Source organism: Argiope bruennichi, chromosome X1 (genome assembly GCF_947563725.1).
Source record: "Argiope bruennichi chromosome X1, qqArgBrue1.1, whole genome shotgun sequence".
Classification (NCBI taxonomy): domain Eukaryota; kingdom Metazoa; phylum Arthropoda; class Arachnida; order Araneae; family Araneidae; genus Argiope; species Argiope bruennichi.
Genome location: NC_079162.1, coordinates 107,045,047 through 107,064,880, shown reverse-complemented (window position 1 = coordinate 107,064,880; position 19,834 = coordinate 107,045,047). Strand labels below are relative to the sequence as shown.

At 28.5% G+C, this 19,834-nt stretch overlaps 1 protein-coding gene across 1 annotated transcript in view; it reads left to right on the top strand.

Moving 5' to 3' along the window:
- LOC129958271 (roquin-1-like) overlaps window positions 1-19,598 on the top strand; it is a 116,855-nt gene extending 97,257 nt beyond the window's left edge. The window contains exons 19-20 of the mRNA XM_056070603.1: window positions 6,566-6,618; window positions 13,491-19,598. Of these exons, the coding sequence (XP_055926578.1) occupies window positions 6,566-6,604 (39 nt within the window). The 3' untranslated portion in view covers window positions 6,605-6,618; window positions 13,491-19,598. The remainder of the gene's footprint in view (window positions 1-6,565; window positions 6,619-13,490) is intronic.
- The last annotated feature ends 236 nt before the right edge of the window (window positions 19,599-19,834 follow it).

The following is a 19,834-nucleotide window of genomic DNA, read 5'->3' as shown; positions in this document are numbered from 1 at the left end:
GTATATAATCAACAATACACAATTGCTGTAACGAATAATAATATTATCCATTAATTCACTTATGCGCTCACCAACAGGTTTTTTTAAAAATAACTGTGCTGTACGTATATTTTTTCTTTTAATCAGTCATATAGTTTATTGAATAAAAAGCTGTATTCTTAACAAATGAAAGCAGTACTTTGAATGATCATAGAATAATTTATGTCCTTAACAATGAAACAACAAAATTATTCTCAATTTTCAGTTCTTAGGAAATTGAGTTTTTTGATGTCTCAATTTTCAGGAAAATTAGTAACAAATGAGTTTCGGTTTTTGCAGTAATTTATTCTGTTCTGTAATTTTTTTTATCACCTGATATTCTGAAAATTATTTTTTAATTTGATTTTTGAAAATAATTCACTTATTATTGGAATAATTTCATAATGTTTTTTCCCTTGGTGCAATTATATATTTCATTCTTAAGCACCATTTTCATATTATTCTTTGTAATGACATAAAATGTTTTATCATTCTTATTCATTATAATTTAGAAATAACAGATGTGAATCTTTATTTAGTTTTAAAGATAATCCAATGATCTTTGTCAAAAATGAGTTGAAATATTTATACTTCTCACACTTGATATTATCATGAATTTCTACATTATACTACCTATATCAAATATCTACTTCCTAAGATAAAAGTAAGATAAAAAGATGGATAAAGATAGACAGTAAGATAAAAATCAATAGTATAAGTAGTAGTAATAGTTTTTCAGTAAGATGAAAATCTCCAACTTAAATAAAATTGTGATTTCCATTATTGAGTTTTTTTATGTTAAAATTCATACTTTCATGTTATGATTTTTTTTTTTTATTGAATTCAGTTTGATGCCATTTGTTTAGTTTGTGCGATTTTCAAAGAACATTAGAGGTCATACTGATTTCACTCAGTTTTCAAAGCCACTTGCCCTGAACTACTGAAGTAGTACGGCATATTTAATCTAAGCAAGAAATTACACAATAAACTTCAAGACCATTTCTTTGAGAGATGAAATCATTTTTTTTTCCTCCATCAGATAACATTAAATGATGTTTGTTTGCAAGTTTAAAGCCAGAATTTGTTATTGTATAACTCTTAATTGTCTTTGTCGATGTTTGAGAAATCAAATCTTAATCTGTTTAGTAATCCCCATTTTAAAAAAAGAAAAAAGTAAAAAGCAGTAGCATAGGAAATTGCCAAAATTATCTTTTAATTATGTGGTATAAGTTTGCGGACAGTGTAACTGTATTTAGAAAACTAATTAGATGTTATTTGGCTATAATTGAAAAGTTTATTTCATTTGTTAATGAAATGAATGATGGAATTTAAGCATGAATGCATAGTAAAATATTAAAATAAAATTCACATATAATCATGAATTGCAAATTATAGGTGGAAAAACTTTTGTGGAATTTTTCTAAAATATTTTTAATAAAATACCAGTTTTAAGAAATTTACAATTATCTATTATTTCTGTATTTTCAATTGTAAAATAGCAATGTTGTTCTCTAACAGCAATTTATATCGGACATACAAAATACTTTTAATATTATTTTGCTAATATTTTGTTAAAAAAGCCTTTGAATCATAATTTGTTTGAGATATTGAAAGTAGTCAGTGTCTTGAATAAAATCCAATAACCTCCTAAGGAAAATTTAACACAACTTATTAGATTTGTGTTAAATTTGTTGTGTTAGATTGAAATTTAAAACGTTTATACTCTCTGTCTTAGTAAAATTACTTATACATGTGATAATTTTTATATGCATCGGGTTTTTTTATAATTAAAGATTTCAGAAGCAGTGTAAAAAATCTGTCATCATCGATTTTAATTATTGTAATATTGTTCCTTGATATTTAAAATATTTTTGTAAAGTTTGCTTAGGTATTATTGTGGAGTGTTCTAGGATTTGGTGTGGGACTAGTTTATAAATTTCATCATGATGTGTGATGCAAAAGCTAATGGCAACTGTGAATAAATACTCATTACTATGGTTGGAACTCTAGTTATTCTGGAACTATTGCTAACTAAATATATGATGTGCTTATATATATATAGTGGCGGAAAGAAGTAATGGAACTTTTTTTTATTCTTAATAAGTTAAACTTAAAATCAAATGCTTAGAGAGACCCTAATATAATTGGTTGAATTTTTTCATGTCTGTGGCAACTGTTAGTCCATTACACAACTGATGATGAAAGGGAATATTAGTGAATACTGTATCGGATTTTTATTTTTGAAAATAAATAATTGAAGAAAAACTGAAAAGCATTTCTGTATTGAATTTTATGGTAAACGTGAGGATTTCTAAATGGAATGAAAAGGATTTGCAAGATTTAGTAAACATTCTGGAATGAAGATCTGTGTACCACACAGAAAAAGGAGGGGTGCAACCACTTCAAAGAGGATCATACATCTTTGGAATGGGCCTTCAACATCTAGACATGAAATCATCATTTAGAAACAAGGACTCTTTTGATGCAGAATCAGTGAATCATGGTCTTAAAACTTGTCGATGAGATTAAATTAGATTTGAATTCGTACATTCCATTATTGCCATAGGATTTGAGCCATGCACCATCCATCACCATCATACTTAACTATATTCTAAATTTGAAGCTGTGAGTTTTGGTCAAACTCGTCATATCTGTCGTTTATCAGGCATCCTTCCAAAGCACCTGATTGAGTGCTTTGGTGGATGAACTTGAATTTCATCATAGCTTTGTTTCAGATAGAAACCAAAAGTAAATTGAAAAAAAAAAAAAAGATTAAAAATAAAAAAATTGTTCGAAAATGAAATTGATATCATTAAAAAGATAACTTTTTGAGTAAAACAGAACAATCAGGTACCAGACTCGTTCATTCGAAATAAATTCTAGCCAAACCTATAAAAACTCGTCAAACAAAGTAATAAGAAAATTAAGATTAAAAGATACAAACAAATTTGGCGATTTATTATTTTTAAAAAGGTACAACTTGGCGCCATCCTCCGCCATGTACTCAATTCTCTTGTATGGTCATACATTTTAATCTTAAGGTTATGCAAAAACTATTTTTCTGAGATCATTTTTGTAAAACCATTTCGAAGATATGAACATCAGTTTCCATAGGCAAGTCAGGGCGAGTATTAATTTGACCACAGTTAAGCCTATTTTAGTGCGTAGTTAAATTTTCTTTGACACCTGTTTCTATCATTTCTTTACATTTTCTTATTCTCATTTTATCCTCATTAATGATTAGGACCAACTTCCCTGTTGCATTCTCAAGCAAGACAAAAACCTCGACACTGCCTGTTTAATTGGATTACTCTTTGCAGAATAGTTCCACTTGTGTTGTATTCCTTTGTTCTTTCTAATATTTGTTTTAATAGAGTATATTTGATCAATCGTTGTTTTTCCTTTCTGAAAACCATAATGGTAGATCTGTATAACTTTAGAGTTCTACAAAAGCAGTCACTTATATAGAATGGTAGAGAAGATTTCGTATGCTGTATTCTTTAGCATAATTGCAGCATTTCGGCTTGTTACCTTTTTTTTTATATATATAAGACAAACAAATCCTACTTCTCACTCATTGGGCATTCTTCACTGTGTCCATACACAACAAATAAAAAGTTAAGTAACACACATTAGAAATTTACTATGATTTGTGAGAAACAAACTGAATTCGTTGCATGGATGAATGTAAATTTTGATGGTAGGTATTTTAAATAACCAATGAGAATCGTTCTATAAATGTAAAAACCTTTAAAATTAATCAAAAAATAGATAACAATATGTGAAATAATTTCTAAAATAATTTTTAAGGAGATTTTGAGTAGTTTTAAGTTCAAATTTGAGTGATTGATATCAGAAAGAATTTTTTTCTATTATTAATCCATATTGTTGCTTTCAGATAAGATTGATATTCTTTTTTGTAGTAGCCAACTTAATTATTGTTCTTTATGTAATATGATATAGCTATTGGACAATATAAAAACTGCATGCCTCTTCTAATCAAATCAAAGTCAGGGCATGCAAAATCATTGAAAAAATTATGAAGTTTTTGCTAACCTTAATATTTAGCGGTGAATATGAGTTTCACTTATTTATATCTGTCATCAAATGATTGATTCTCTGAGATATTGGCTCACCAGTGACCATAAAGGAAGAAATTTTATTTGTTGCTTCGTATGTGTGTGTGAGAGAGAGAGATAGAGTTCTTCTTACTGTACCTATTTAATTTTATTTAATTTAAATTGCGAGGAATATCACATAAAATAACTGAAGGCGTCATTGTTAAAAACTTTGTCATAATAATTTATAAGTCGATTAATTTTTTCCCTGATGTGATCTATAAGGACAATAACTATCCTTTGTATCATGTTTCACATATTATGTAATTGTTTACTATTTGGGCATAAAACAAATGAAAATAACAATATTTGTGTTCTTTATCTTAATATAAATAAAATTTATTGTGGCTATATAGGCTATATTAACTATGTTCCATATTTTCACTTAAACGACAGCCGATTTCAAACAAACGTTACACATTTATTACTTAAAATAAGAAAAAAAATGTTGTCAACTTTTCAAAATGCAAAAATTAATTAATTAATTAGAAACTAACTGCAGTTTTGCCGCTTTTCTACAATTACTTCGGAACAAATAAATCTTTCAAGAAATATTTTAATACCATTTTAAAATTCAAAATTTTACTATTTCGGTGATATCAGTTTCATTCAAAATTTTGTTTGAATGAATGCATTTTTTCTTTAGTTTTAATAATTTTTGAAAAACAAAACAATTTATAACAATGATTTTTACTAAGATGAAATTTTAAAAAAATGCTTTCTTTGCTTAAATTTAAACTTTAAAAAAATTAAAGCAGTTCATTGAATAAAATGTTTTATTTGATGAGTTTTATATTTTGAAGCAACGCTATATATTGTCTCGGCTTTAAAAAAATTTTTGAAAACTGTTTCAACTAGCCTTTATTCTCATTTTGCTATTAACTACAGAACTGACTCTTTTTTTCCTTCTCGAATTTGTTTCCGTGATTTATGAAAACTAGAAGTTGCTAAAACATTTTCATTTCTTCTCAAAATATATAATTACATTTTTCTGCGATTTTTTAAAGTAAGAATTTTTTTATATATCAATTAAAAAGGAAGTTGTTATTAATTTTTCGGAATGCAAAAACGTTCCGAAAAATGTCTTTACTAAACTTTAGAAGCGATGAGACAAATTTTTTTACAGTCTGGCTGTTTCTAAACGCCGCTATTCTTTTCTATTAAAAAATGAGTTGAGAAATTCGTTTCGAATTTGGTATTGCACTATCGTCAATTTCATGGCAGTTTTGCCAATCTTATGATGGTAGCTATTCCGGAATACTTAGTTCATCGTGTTATAAAACTGCAACTAAAATTTTTAAATATAGCAAGTTAGTACAGGAGGAAATATGCACTTTCCATCCCAACTATGTCGAACCTTATTTGTTGTTACATATATATAACTCAAATACAAACTGTTTGGTCTTGGCTATTTTTCTACATCAATGTCGACATTTTCAGAAGATATATCCACTAAATAAACTTGTAAGTTTGTTAATTTTAAGAAATATTCAAAAAGATCGCAAAGTAATTGTGAATCTTCATTGTTATTCTTATAAAAGTTGACATAATATTTGGGTATTAATAGTTTCTCATTTTTATAATATTTTTTGTTTTTGATAAAGACAAAAAAGACATCATTTGTTTTACAATATTTTGCAAATACAGAAATAAATACTAAAAATTAAAGAATACACATTTAAAATTAATTTTTAAAATTTTTTCAATTATAACTATGCATTATTATAAAACATAAAATATCATATGCTTAGAAAATATGGAAGTTTACATAAACGTACATGTACAAAGGTGCTTAAATTTTTGGCTAGGGTACTTAATTTTTGCAGCAGTTTTCTCACTATGCACCCTGTATTAGGGTGTTAAAAAGAAAAAAAAAAAAAAAAAAAAAAAAATGTGCTCATAAAATTTTGCTATAATGTTTATATAAAATAAATAATTGTTTAGTTAAAATTATTCCTATGTTTTATAGTTATGATGATTTGTCACTAATTGATTCAAAATATAGCTTTGTACAAATATGATCGGAGACTGCAGTCTGAATGATAATACTTTTAGAGAGAAGTTGCTTTTCTTGCAAATAATGAAAGGTATTTTAAATTTCTTGAATAGATGATCAATATTTTATTTGTAACTAAACCTTTTATCACAGTTGAAGGTAACATAAATATTACACGGCTGGCATGAAATTGCTCTGGAAATAATGTTTGTTATTTTGGTCATTAATAGTTTTCCGTAAAACAACAGTAGTGTGAGAAATATAATTACTTATTATTTTTAGCATTTTGGCATGCATGAAGCATGAGCATGATGCATTTGTGTGGATTGATGTAAAGCCGGTTTTTAATTAGAACTCATTATTGATTTAATATAATTCAGTGGTCATTTAAATATCTCATTGCTGTATTAATTCTTTTCTTTCTTTCTTTCAGATTCCACCAATCGATCCAAGAACGGCATTCAAGGGTTGAATTGCTGCTGAGAGGTACGTTTATATGCAATTTTCACATGCTATATTTAATTGTTTTGTCAAATATTATTTTTATATTCTGCTGGCTTAAATTTTTTTTGTTAATATCTGTTGTGGCCTGTGGCAATATTTATTAAACTTTTGAGCCATAGGAAACTCACAGTAATTCATTTAAATTCTTCATTATTAGTAAGGAGACTTAAGACCTATGTATATTCACATTAGAGAATTAAATCACAAAAGTAGACATTTAATGATATTAATTATAAGGTGTGTAACACCTCTGTTTCGAGAAGCTACATCAGTTATAAGCAGAGCATTTCAGCTTGACTAAAATCAACAAATTTGATTATTGGTTCTGTTAAAACTTTCAACAGGATTTCACTTACTGTGTTAAGTGAGGTGTGTGTGTGAAGAAACAATTAAATGCCAATCTATTTCTATCTTAGAAAAAAAAACTCATTGTCCTTTAATTCCTTCAATGGTATTGAGGTGTGTGCATGCTTCTTCCCTCAGATGCAAAATAAAGTTCGTAGACTGAAGAAAATTTTATTAATATTAAATTTGTATCATTTTCCTTGATAATGTACCACCATGACTTTCAAATCTTAGTGGAATCTTTCACTCTGCTCATCATTCTGCACCAAAATTTGTTCGCAAGATGGCTATGTAAAAAATGCAATTTTGATGTTCATTGTGCAACCAAATATTTTGCAGCTCATTAAGAGTTGCTGGAAACTTAGGCGTAATTCTGCACTCGTGTATTTTCAAGAAAGTGTTGTAAATTGTTTTTGAATGCCAACTTAGCATTCTTTTCAAGTTCTATTATTGTTCCGATGAAATGTTTAACGAGTTACAGAAACTGGATTATCGAACACGCTGGTCTTTTTTAATGACAGGCTAGGAAATGCAGAAATGAAATGATTGAAACAGTCTCCTTCAGCAAACAAAGCCTTTACAAATTACTTCATGAGACCGTTATATTAATGCTCGAATTGCAATGTTCTTTCTGTCGACAAGTGGCAGATGTTAAATGTTTGGATCGCCGAATGCTTCTCACGAATTCTGCTGTAACACATACACAAAAAACAGGTTTAATTAGCATATTCGCATTGCTGGCCAAGGAGGAAGTAGACCATTTTAAGATCGACACAAGTGATCTATTGGTGCATGTGATATTACAACAAATCAAGGACTCCATATTCTTCATGCGAACAAATTGAACTGTCTATTGAGACTGCGCCAAGTAAATTCCCATTTTGGAGGAGGACACACTTCAACCTCCACTTTGAGCTATCGATGAACAATCGCCATTCAGTTGCATTATGAGTTCAAATTCCCATCTCTGCCATTAAACCATGTTCGTTATGGCAGTATACAAATCCATTATCGCTTCGAAAGTATTGCAGAAACGAACTTTGTCTTGCCCGAAAGTATTGCAGAAGCGGACTTTGTCTTGATCGAAAGTTTCGTCTTTAATCAAGTTTACTCATGCAAGTTTGATGTTAACAGCTCTGAAGCGGTTTGGGATAATTCCAAATTTCGGGCTAAATCATTCAATTCATGCTGCTCAAATCCCTTAATTTGAAAATCTTCGTTGATGGGAGCACTTCAGTCTTCACTAGACTCGTATTCCTGTATTTCCAATGAAGATAATTTTTTGAAATCTGGCACTGGGATTTCATTTGATTTATACAATTAGTGTATTGATGATGGTAAATAAGGTGTTCTATTTTACATTTTTCATTTTATATCTAATATTTTCTCTATGCAAAAGTAATAATCTCTTGAGTGATCTTTGGGTTCTCGCCAAATCGTAAGTGAAATAAATTTATTACGTGTTCTCTTTATACGCATTTGTAAACTTTGGATACACTCCTTGCACAATTTATGAGGATTCCTCGTTTTATTTTGATTACCAAATTTTACTTTAAAATATACAAAATAGGCTTGTCTGACAAATGTCTTAATGTTTGTTCTTTTATTGGGAATGGTAAAACTGCCTCTTAAATAAAAACGAATCAGGTTGTTTAAGTACTTAAGCAAGGTTCGAACTAGCTGAGGCAAGTATATAGAAGGACTTCAGCTCATATACAAATGAGGAATAACATTGCTGACTTTGTATGTAAACAAGAATTCGGAATGCCTGTCGGAACATGCATTACTGTATCAGAGCAACGCACAACGTCTCACTACAGTATCTCAGGCGTAATTGAACTAGTCTGGAGAACTAGGCACCTGTCTTTGGTCTCCTACGGTGTCATTCATTTGGCGCCGCAAAAATTTTATTGTAGCCAATAGAAGAGCAGTAGTGTCTACGCTCTATTCCGTGGAAATTAGTCACATTCACGTAAGATTTCGAGGGAAAATTTTGACGTTGTGGAAGAGAACTAACTACAATTTTGAATCAGCTTGCCTGTTAAACTTTGAAATTGCTCAAAAATAAAACTCAACAGAAATTGCGTTACAAATGCATGTTTGTTCCCTTGTGAATTTGAGATCTTCGTTTATACATGTAGTTTATTCCGAACCAAATGAAAAATAAAGATGTTTATGTAACATGAAAGACTAAGTGTGTAATTAAAAAAGGACTCTTCCTATCCTAATAAGTGCCTGAAAGTTCTGTCTCTGTAAAAATAAATTTTTGAAGATGAATAGGCAAAAACAAGGAAAGAGGAGACTACAGCAACTTTTTTACCATCGTGGAAACAATGCGTTTTCCTACTGAAAGCTGTCTTTTATGGTAAACTTTTAATGGGGTCTTAAATATGCTAAAATAATATTAAAGAAAGGTGGGAGCTGAAATGAATTAACCAAAACTATGTATTGACGATTATTTTTGCTTTGTCCAGTGACTGTGCAAATAATTTTAGATATTTATTTAATTTGAATGTCACTTATTGATATTTGTTTGTTTTCTGAATTTTTTCTCTTAAATGTAATCTGGTCATTGCAAAATATTTCACTTCTAATAAATCAATCAATGTGTCACTGTTTCTGTGGATTGCACTTTTATTTTCCAAACCATTTTCTTAAATTGTTAAATTGCCATATAGTGTTTCTGCATGTTATGTTGAATTTCGAATTGATAAAATATTCAATGATATATGATTCGTAAATACATATCAGGGTGCATAGCGTCATTCAAAGTCCTTAAAAACTGCTTATTTTTATTCGGGTCCTTAAAAACTGCTTATTTTTATATTTTCCTTCAGATGAGGGAGGAATGACACTAGATCTGCTCGATTATAGGCTGTATTTTCATTATGGTGTCGGATATTTCCATATTTAACAGATTTAATGATTCCGGTCAGTGGAAAAGATTTTTATCTCAGTTTAGGGAAATGCTGATAAAATGGGGAAAATATATGCTTTTCATTTACTTAGCACTTTAAATAGAGGGAAATATATCCCTTTCTTTTACATAACTTTTCTTTTAATTCCTTTTGCTTGTTTCGATAGGGCGATAAAGATAATTTGACGTATTCATGTAAAACCACAAGTGTTGGTTTTTAACAGTAACTTCATCTCCCGTTGCTTTTCTACGCATGATTACTTGTTATTTATATTTCAACATTCTTTAGTGACTCTCCATTAGGCAGTTATTTAAGTATTTTTACTTCAGTTAATTTTTGAGTAAAGACTTTTTAAACTTTTAACAATATGTAGGAAAATGCGTATGTCATTCATTGTGGACTTCCATAAGTAAATACACTGAATGATTCAAGGCTTCCAAAAATAAAAGTGAAGTAAAATGTTAATGATGCTCCAGAGTTACTTTTAAATCATTTGTAATTCTTGTCAAAAGATGCAGAAAATAAATTAAGCTAAAAAAAAATTCGTACTCGAGATTTTACCTAGTCACCGTGATTCAAATGTCCGAATAACACGTTTTTGGTATTTTCTCTGTGTCTGAACACGATAATTAAAAAACGCTTTGAGCTGGAATTTCCTAATACTAAATTTACAGATTTATGCCAAATTTTGAATAAAATCCATTTCCATAAATGTTTTTTTTTGTTTGTTTATCCAAATACAAGTGAACAGGATTAATCGAAAATGTAAGACAGTACATCGGTAACATGTGACTCCTAGTTTAAGCATGTACAGTATACATCCATATCAAAATTTTAAACTAAGCCCTTTAGTGAGTTGATCATCTGGCGGTCTGTATGTTTTAATGCGTGTAACACTGCAACGACAGCTTAAAATCGCAACAGCTTAGATAAATAAAATTTCGTAAGTTTTGTTTTGTTTTTTAAGTCAAAAATTATAGCTCTGTTAGAATTTTGGATTCGATCGGCCTACCAAAAAATTTCGGAGCATACTTGGTGATGACTCACGTTTACCTTTGTATGCATCTCATATACACAAGTTGGTTAAACAATGGTTATTTTTGAAAGAAAGTTTTTGTGTTGCAAATATTTCTTTTGTAAATTGCTAATTCCAGTATGATTTTTCTAACAAAGTATCTTGTTCTCCAGTTGATTAAGTGAGTGCGTCCGTAAGAGGGGACAAATTATTGAAAGACTTACATTCCAGACGAGCAGTATCTACTGAAATTATATACTTTTAAAGCATGATTGTCAGTTGCTTGTTTTTAAAATGTTGGAATGCATTATGGATAGATCTAGAAAATTTTGCATTAGTAAAAAATGTTTTTTTGGCAGACAGTTAGTGTGAATAAAAAAAAAAAAAAAAAAAAAAAAAACAAGCACTGTGTTGTAATTTTATCAGAAAAAATAATAAGATGTTATGTAGATGCTTTTCTCGTGGAGTTTACAAATTTCCTCTTCAAATCATCTTTATTCAATTGCGATAATTTTCATGTCAAGAAAATGAGATTGGATGAATTTTTGTTATTTATTTAAAGACTAAAAAGTTTAAAAAACTGTGGAGAGTTTTGAAAATTATTTTCACTCTTTCTTGATGAAGCATTTGTTGAAAGAGGATTCAGCATTAATTGAAATATTAAAGTGGGGTAATTTGAATGAAAATATAACATGTTTCACTACATGTAGTCTATGACCACATAATGCAGTCTGGCAGAATACACTCATTACTAAAGAATTGAGAATGGTACCAACATCAGCCCATTTAAAATATTGCCTATTTTGGGGGAAACAGATGACTAAAGAAAAAGTTATCAATGATATAAAGAAAATTTGATTTCTGGGTCCCTTTACGGAAAGTCAACCATCTAACTCTCCGACCCGCCCTAAGGCACACGGATTTAAACCATAAAACTGAATGACCGGACCGCCGCAACAGCAATTGGCGGGAACTGTGGTTGAGTCCTAAGCTCCGGCACCGGCCACGGTACAACCCTCCCCGAAGGAAGTACGTCCCTTCATCGATGGGAGGAGCCAGATCCCCCACCTATTAGTGTACCCTCCAGGGTGGCGAGATCCAACCACCATGCCGGAAGCATCTCATCCTCATTTCGAGGTGCCCCCCCGAGGGTCTCCCTTTACGGAAAAAGAAACTTCTTAGAAAAGGAAATTGCTGAAATTGAATATAAAGCTAATGCATTTGTTTGACAAATCAAAAGCTTTTAACTACTAACAAAACATAATGAGTTGGGAAAATTATTAGTGAAAAAAAATTAAAAGAATTAAAAGTGTTTGTAAAATTCTCTAAAAAGAAACAATTTTTTATTTAAATATTTAATAAAATTAACATAATTTTTATATTCCGGATTTCTTTAATTATTTTCTTAACCTTTTGTCGAGGAATTGGAATGTTAATGAAGTAGCAGTATTAATCTTTTTTCATATACTACATGTGTTGTGTAATTAAATAATTTAAGATATGCGATGAAAATCTTTTTAATAAGAGTTTTCAAACGAAATTTGCAAAATAATAATAATAATAACTTAGTTCCAATGTTTTTAAAAAATATTCAGTAATTCCTGAAAGGATATTATGTTTATATTTGTATAAAATTGGATACTTACTCATTTAATTCCCAACTTAATTTATTTCATCAAACTCACAGCTCTATAATAATAAAAAAATACTTTGTTCGGTTCTTATTTTTCCTCTAAAGAGGCTTAAAAAGCACTTATAAAGTGCTTAATTTTTAAGATAAAATTAGTCTACGCCTCTTTTTAGAATGCATGCACCAATTCAGTTTCAAGTATCTAAAAAGGATTTAAAGCCATTATGTTTTATTTTGTGCTTCTCGTAGAAAAATATTTTGGCTCTCTTAATGCATACTAATTTCAAAGCTGAAAATTTGAATCTCAAAATGATGTTTATACTAAATTTTAGTGAAATAATTATTTGCATAAGGCCCAAAAATTCCCTAAGATTCTCTGCAGAATTGTTAATTATATTTCAATATATGATCTTCATATTTGTGCAGTTCCCGAAATTCTATTTGTTTGTGAATACAGCAAACTATTTGTATAATGTAAAATAATCTTAAAATTGTGAAGCACTGTTTAAAAAAATACATTGCCTGCTGAATCTCGTGTCTCTGGCTTTTTTATGAATAGTAAAATATATGATTCAAAATCATTAGACATCTTATTTGCTTTGAATAATAAATTTGTTTAAAATGTTTTTTCTTATGAAGTGAAAATGAAATTAAGAAGTAAATGCAATTCTAAAATGTGCATTTTTAAAACTTTTGTTTCTTATAATGGTTTTTGTCTGCACAAAAATAAATTCATTCTGGAAGTAAATTGAAATAATTAACTGCTAAATCGGGAGAACAAAAATAACCTTAAATCTAATTTTTTTTTTAAATATTCCATATTGATGTTTTAAAGGAGATTATGTTTGTTTAGATATTCTTTCATGTTGATTATTAGTTATAAGATGAATTCTAATGTTTAAGAAATGGAAAGCGTTATTGTGCATTTATTTCTTTATTTTTACAGGAAGAAAATGACAGTTTGTATCTCTCAGAAGTGACTTCGAAGCTATTGCTTTTCATTGGTCAAGCAATTGAAGACAGATTTGTTCTTGCAAATCTCTTAAGATATTTATTCTCAATGACGTAAAGTTTCCAAAAGAAATTCGTTTTATATTGTCTCGATGAGACAGTTCTTGTCTTGCAGAAAATGTTAAAACAATATTTAATATTACCTAGGAAGACTGCTTTAGCCATGGATCATTTAATTTTGGTTAATGAACATGGTATAGAAAGTCTCAATGAGACTATGATTAAGCCTAATGAATTTGAAAAAAATTACATGTTTAATGTTGTACTAAGTGAATTTTTTTTCACTTATTTTATCTCTTTCAAAGGCTGTATTTGTTGCATGTGTAGTAATTTTATAAATATTCATTGTGCATGTAAAATATTTCAATCTTAACGAAATGACTGCTTTTATGCTGTAGTTTCTGATATTCAGATTAGCAGTATATACTCATTAATTTATTAACCTCGATTGCAATTGAATCAAGACAAATTTGTTGCCAACTTGGAGAGAAAGCATCTAAGAACTAAACCAACTTTCATTTATGGTAACCAAAGAGTCGAAATTTTTGTTAATGTGCATAATCCTTTGTAATCCAAGGACATTTTTTTTTTTTTGGTATACAAGTTTTGTTGTTATTATATATACTTCATGAAAATGTTGGATTATTATAAGATCATCAGTGTTAGTGATATATTTTTTCTGAAATCAAAGGAAATGTATCATATTTGTTGTTTCGTTTACTTAACTTTATGTTCGATTCAATGGCATATTTAAATCAATGTTGATTTCATTATATTCGAATTGTTGCTTGCATATTCTTGCTTTTGATGCATTTGCAAACAATAAAATGTGCGTTTTCATCTTATAAACGCATTTAACTCTGCTTTTTTAATAATTCATTTTTCCTGAGCAAAGCAGAAATAGCCCCCCCCCCCCGAAAGAGCATTTCGAAGTAGGGAAATAATGTATTAAAGTAGCCAAAAAAATTTCCCTGTAATTTATATTTCCAAATTTTTAATATTTATTAAAAATATAAAACGTGATTGATGTAAATATATCTTTTTTTATTTATGAATTTGCAAAAAAGCATCAAAAATATATCCTAATTGGGATTTTATCTTTTAACATTTTTTAAAAATTCCATTACAAAATTGGTTTTAAAATATCATTGTAAAAATGTAATTTACAGTATCCATTGTAACTAAGAAATCGGAACTATACACTCAAAAAATAGCAAATATGGCTTTTGTATTACATTTTTAGCATAATATATAAATAATAATGAAAGGTGTTTCATGGTAATTATACTTTTTATCCAAGATTTTTTTAAGCATGTATTTTTTCGTTAATAATTCGTAAATATTTACATCTGGATATCACGGCTGTTCTGTAGCTATTGAAATTAAAAGTTCTCCTATTTTCTATTTTTATATTGTTTGGGTATTGTTATTTAAATATGGTAAAGATTTTAGTTGGTGCATCAATCCTAGTGAAGTTAAATTTTTCTCATGATTATTAGTGACTAGAAGTTCTAGTATTTTCATTCAGAAGTTGATCTTTATATTTTTAAATACTTTACACTATCGTTTTGACTTCAGATATATGAGTTATATTTATTATGTAAGTTATTCTTGAGCAATCAATAATGATGATTCTGTGATTATTTGTGTGTGTGTGTTTGTTTGTTTGTTTGAGCTACTATGTTTAATGAGTCAAGGTCAAACTTCGCTTAACGAGAACTTCTTATAACGAGTGATTCACTTAACGAGCGATGTTTCGCAGATGAGCGGCGAAGAGACACTGTGACTTCACATGCAGAATTGGCGGGTGTCAGTTTGTGTCGAGCGCTTGTTTGAAGAGAACCCTCATATCTACAGGGAAGAAATTTTAGCTGGATACGGTGTCAACGCGATCCCGAGAGGTTTCAGCAAATGCCTATAGATTCTTAATCGACGATATTTTGCTTCTGACCATGGGTATAGGGTTAGAGATGAATAGCTACAACATTGATGAGCAGGGGTAAGAACATAGTCACAATTACTGAAGAACATATGGATCTGTATTCTTTGTGTTATAGCAAAAGCAATTTGGTCAGGAGTGAAAGAAATAGTAAACTCAACAGAGCAACAAATATTCAATCAAATAAAAGAACAGCTTGAGAAATTATTGTATCGTACATTAAGAAATATCACTCAAATAAGGGTTATAAATTCATAAGATGATAGATTGAGTTCTCATTTTCGCCAAATTTTGAAACGTAGCCAAAAATAAATGTCTTTAGACGATTTTCTTGTGAAAAATACATTATCTAATATATAAAAATGGATTTTTGTTTGTTGTATTTTATACGCTGCCGTACCATTAATCCGATTGCGATAAAACTTTGCCAACTTATTGCTTGCCCTTGTGCGAAGGTTATAGGCATAGTGCAATTATTATATCTTATATATAAAAATGAGTTTTTGTTCGTATTTTATGCGCTGCCGTACCATTCATCCGATTGCGATAAAATTTTGCGAACTTATTGCTTTGAACCTAGAAAATCCATGTTTTTCACAAGGCCAATTGTATGTTGGATGCTCACGAGTCGGACAGCCAAGAAATTTATTTGTTTTTTTCTGAAGACAGGAAAAAAAAAATATATTGTCTACCCTAAAGTATACTTGAATAATAAAGTCAAAAAAATAGAATAAACATTATTTATACTTCTCCTTTATATATCATTCAGTTTCAGTGAATGTATTCATTGTCGACAAGAAAATAAATTCTTCTATCATTCCTAATTAAACAAGATAGCTGTTTCAAATTTCTAATGATATTTCCAAAAGTATTTCTTCCGCGGCAATAACGCGCCGGGTACCAGCTAGTAAATAATCAATTACATCATTATTATTATTTCTTTATGGAACGCATTGTCCTGTTTTAAATGGATTCCTGTGGAAAAAATTGTTCACTGAATGTAATTCTTGCCTCTAGGGAAATCTACAATATAACATAAAATTTTTATCTCATTTGAAATCAAATTAAAATGCTTTGTCTAGTCAAATGAGATCTAATTCTCCAATTTTACCTCATTTCCAAAAATGCGCTCAGTTTTGATCGACTTTTGTTTTACAACAAAATTTTTTTTTATATATATACATTGTTCATTGTCGCTTTATAAAGAATATTTACTTGAGGAAATAAATAAATTCTTGTTTTTCATTACATAATAAATAAATTTATTTGTAGTTCATTTTACTCTTCAGAAGTATTTTTATATGATTTGTCCCTACATGTATTTTTAGAATGTTTTATAACCTATTATGTTAATTAGTGATGTTCTTTGAGGATACAAAAAGTGCTATTCATTTTACTGTTGAGTGTTTAAAGTTTTCACTTAAAAAATAACTGAAAAACCTTCCAAAATTGCCAAAAAAAATTGATAAACTTTTGTATTTTAAAATTAACTTTATTTTGGTCTACTGTTTTTTACCCATTTAGTGCCGAACGACGATATAACATATTTTACAAAACTTGTTAAAAGTGCCAATACCGATATATCATTGCATATGGGACGGGGCCTTACTCTTCAACAAATATTGCAATACAATTGGCATTAATTTCTTCTTTTTATTTCGAAATATGACCCTTTTTGAATTTTTGGAACATTATTCTTTTCCTTATATTGTTTCTTGTGAATTTTTTACAAAACCGTAGTAAATTCGTCATCTTGATCCTTCATTCTTTGCATTGGTACGATACTTTCGGTCGGCACTAAAAGGGTTAAAATATCGCAAGTGCATTTTATTATATTGTTTTAACGCATGAATTTACATAATAAGGCTTCTGGAATTAATTTCTGTCTAATGCTTCAAAATTCTGTATTTTTCCTATACTTGCATTGCTGTCATATGCTTTACTTTACATTCCTTCTTGAAATATTGGTTTACTTATTGAGATGGTAAAAATTAATTAGAAGTAATTTTTAATTATTTAATATTTAAATTCTTTTCAGTAATATAGAAATATTATCTACAACTTGATGGGTACACAGTTTCTACGCATTTGCCTTTTGTATGTTTCTGGGAATTAAGTGCTTTCACTGCTGTAATCCAAAGATTATGGCATATATTCATTTTACCCCTATTATTTTGCTCATGTTATTGTATTTTGTGAAATAATTTTTGTCTTTGTGGTTGTCTTGACTGTGTATGAAACATATAAGTGACTCATATTAGTAATCATACTGTCTTGATTAAATTATAGGTTTGATTTATTTTTAAAATAAAGTTTTATTTGCACTCTTCTTTACCCTTTGATTTTCTGTTTCAACAACATAAATTGAGATTTAAAGGATATGATAAAAAAAAAAAAAAAAGTCAGTGTATCTATAGTTAAAAGTGCAGGCAATGGTGTTTTTTATTTGCAGTGAAGCAGAGATTGTAGAAAAATTAATTTTTGAAAGCAACAAGCAATTAATTATGGGCTTCCAAAATATTAAATTAACTATTGTAATTGATGAAATGCTTTAAGGAGACAAAATAAATTGAAAGCATAAACTGAAATATTTTATTTTAAAAAACCAGTACTGTAAATGGGCAATTTTTATAATAATTTTTTTTTTACTTCATAATTATTCAGTTCATTTATAAAATGCATTGTGTTAAAAAAGAACTTATAAATTTTAAACTTTATAGTTTTGTATTTTAAAATTGTCATCTGTAATGCTATACTTTAAATATTTTAAGTTTTCACACAAGAATTATGTCTTAGCTGGTTGTAATAATCTATTATGCTGCTCTTAATAGTTGTTATAGAAGTTGAAGAGTAAGAGTTCTTTAAAAGAATGGAGTCAATTCATGTGGCGCCCCTTCTTATGGCAAACATAATTACTCACATCTTCTATAATTATGTTGCTTCACTTTGCACTATATGACATTCTAAAAATGAGCCTAAATATGATCTTATTGTATGTTCATATTGTGCTCAAACTTTTTGAATGTATAATATCCATTCTTGTGTGGCTTTTATTTGTTATAATTCAAATTAAAAACTTATGGTTTTTCATTTAACAGTTCAGAGATTGGACTTGCACAAATTTTAAGTTTTAATGCTGTGAAAAGTTCATCAACAGCTTATGTGTGCATTCATTGGCTAACTTTGTTAAAATAAAAAAAAGTAATCTGATAAGATATTTAATCAAATATATTATAATTTTAGAAAATGTAAATGCAGCTTAGATAAGACTAAATTTAATGATACTTGATTTTATTGTAATTAGATAAATTTTAAGAACTAAAAAAATAAAGTCTTAATATAAAAGGTACATATATATTACCTAAGAAAATAGAAAGGGAGGGGGAAAAAATCTTCAAATTGTTAAAGAATTGTTTGTATTTTGAAGAACTCTGGAATACAAAGTTTGCTATGAATTTCAAATTTAAATTAGTGAGCATGCATTGATTCCATTATGTTGCATAATTATAAATTGTTCTGGTGCATTCAATTTTAAACAAAATGTATTTATTATATTTATAAAATTTTATTTTGAATTGAAACTATGCCATTATTTGAGGAAGCCATTTCAAATTAGCAAACTATAGTTAAGGGTTTGGTGAATAGTGCTTGATTTTTTTTCTTAAAAAAATTTTAAGATTTCTTGAATGTTATATTTTTAATTAAGCATCATAATATGTGAATAATCAATTATAGTTGAAAAAACATGCTCTTTTCTATATATTTGGACAAGTTTCTGTTAAAATTACCAATTATTAAAAACAGAGTATGATGCACAATACTAGGTGATTATATTTTCTGACAGCTTTGAGTATTAAATGTTTAAAATTGAAGTCATTTATTGAATTTTAAACTGACTGCAAATTATTGTCTGAAATCAAAAGATCAAATAAAAGTTATAAATACTTGATAATAGTTAATCAGTTTTTATTTAAAGATATTTATTCTAAGAATTGGTTATTGCATTTCTAATAAGCCTAATTTATATCCTAATTGTAATGATGAATTCTGAATGATAAAATATCTAATTAATTTTATTTATCATTAACATAAGTTGTTAATAAATTTGTGCACAGTGAAAAAAATTTTAAGACCTGATGAACATTTCTTCATCAAATATTGAACATTCCTGCATTATTAAATTATGAATTTTTCTTGTTGGTTATTTTAATAGGAAGAGTTGTTTGTAATTTTTTTTTTTTTTTTTGCTTTGAATTAAAATTTATTTCATGCTTCTGTTGAACAGTATTTATATTGTTTCACAAATATTTGTTTTAATCATTTTTTGTTAGTAATTGTTA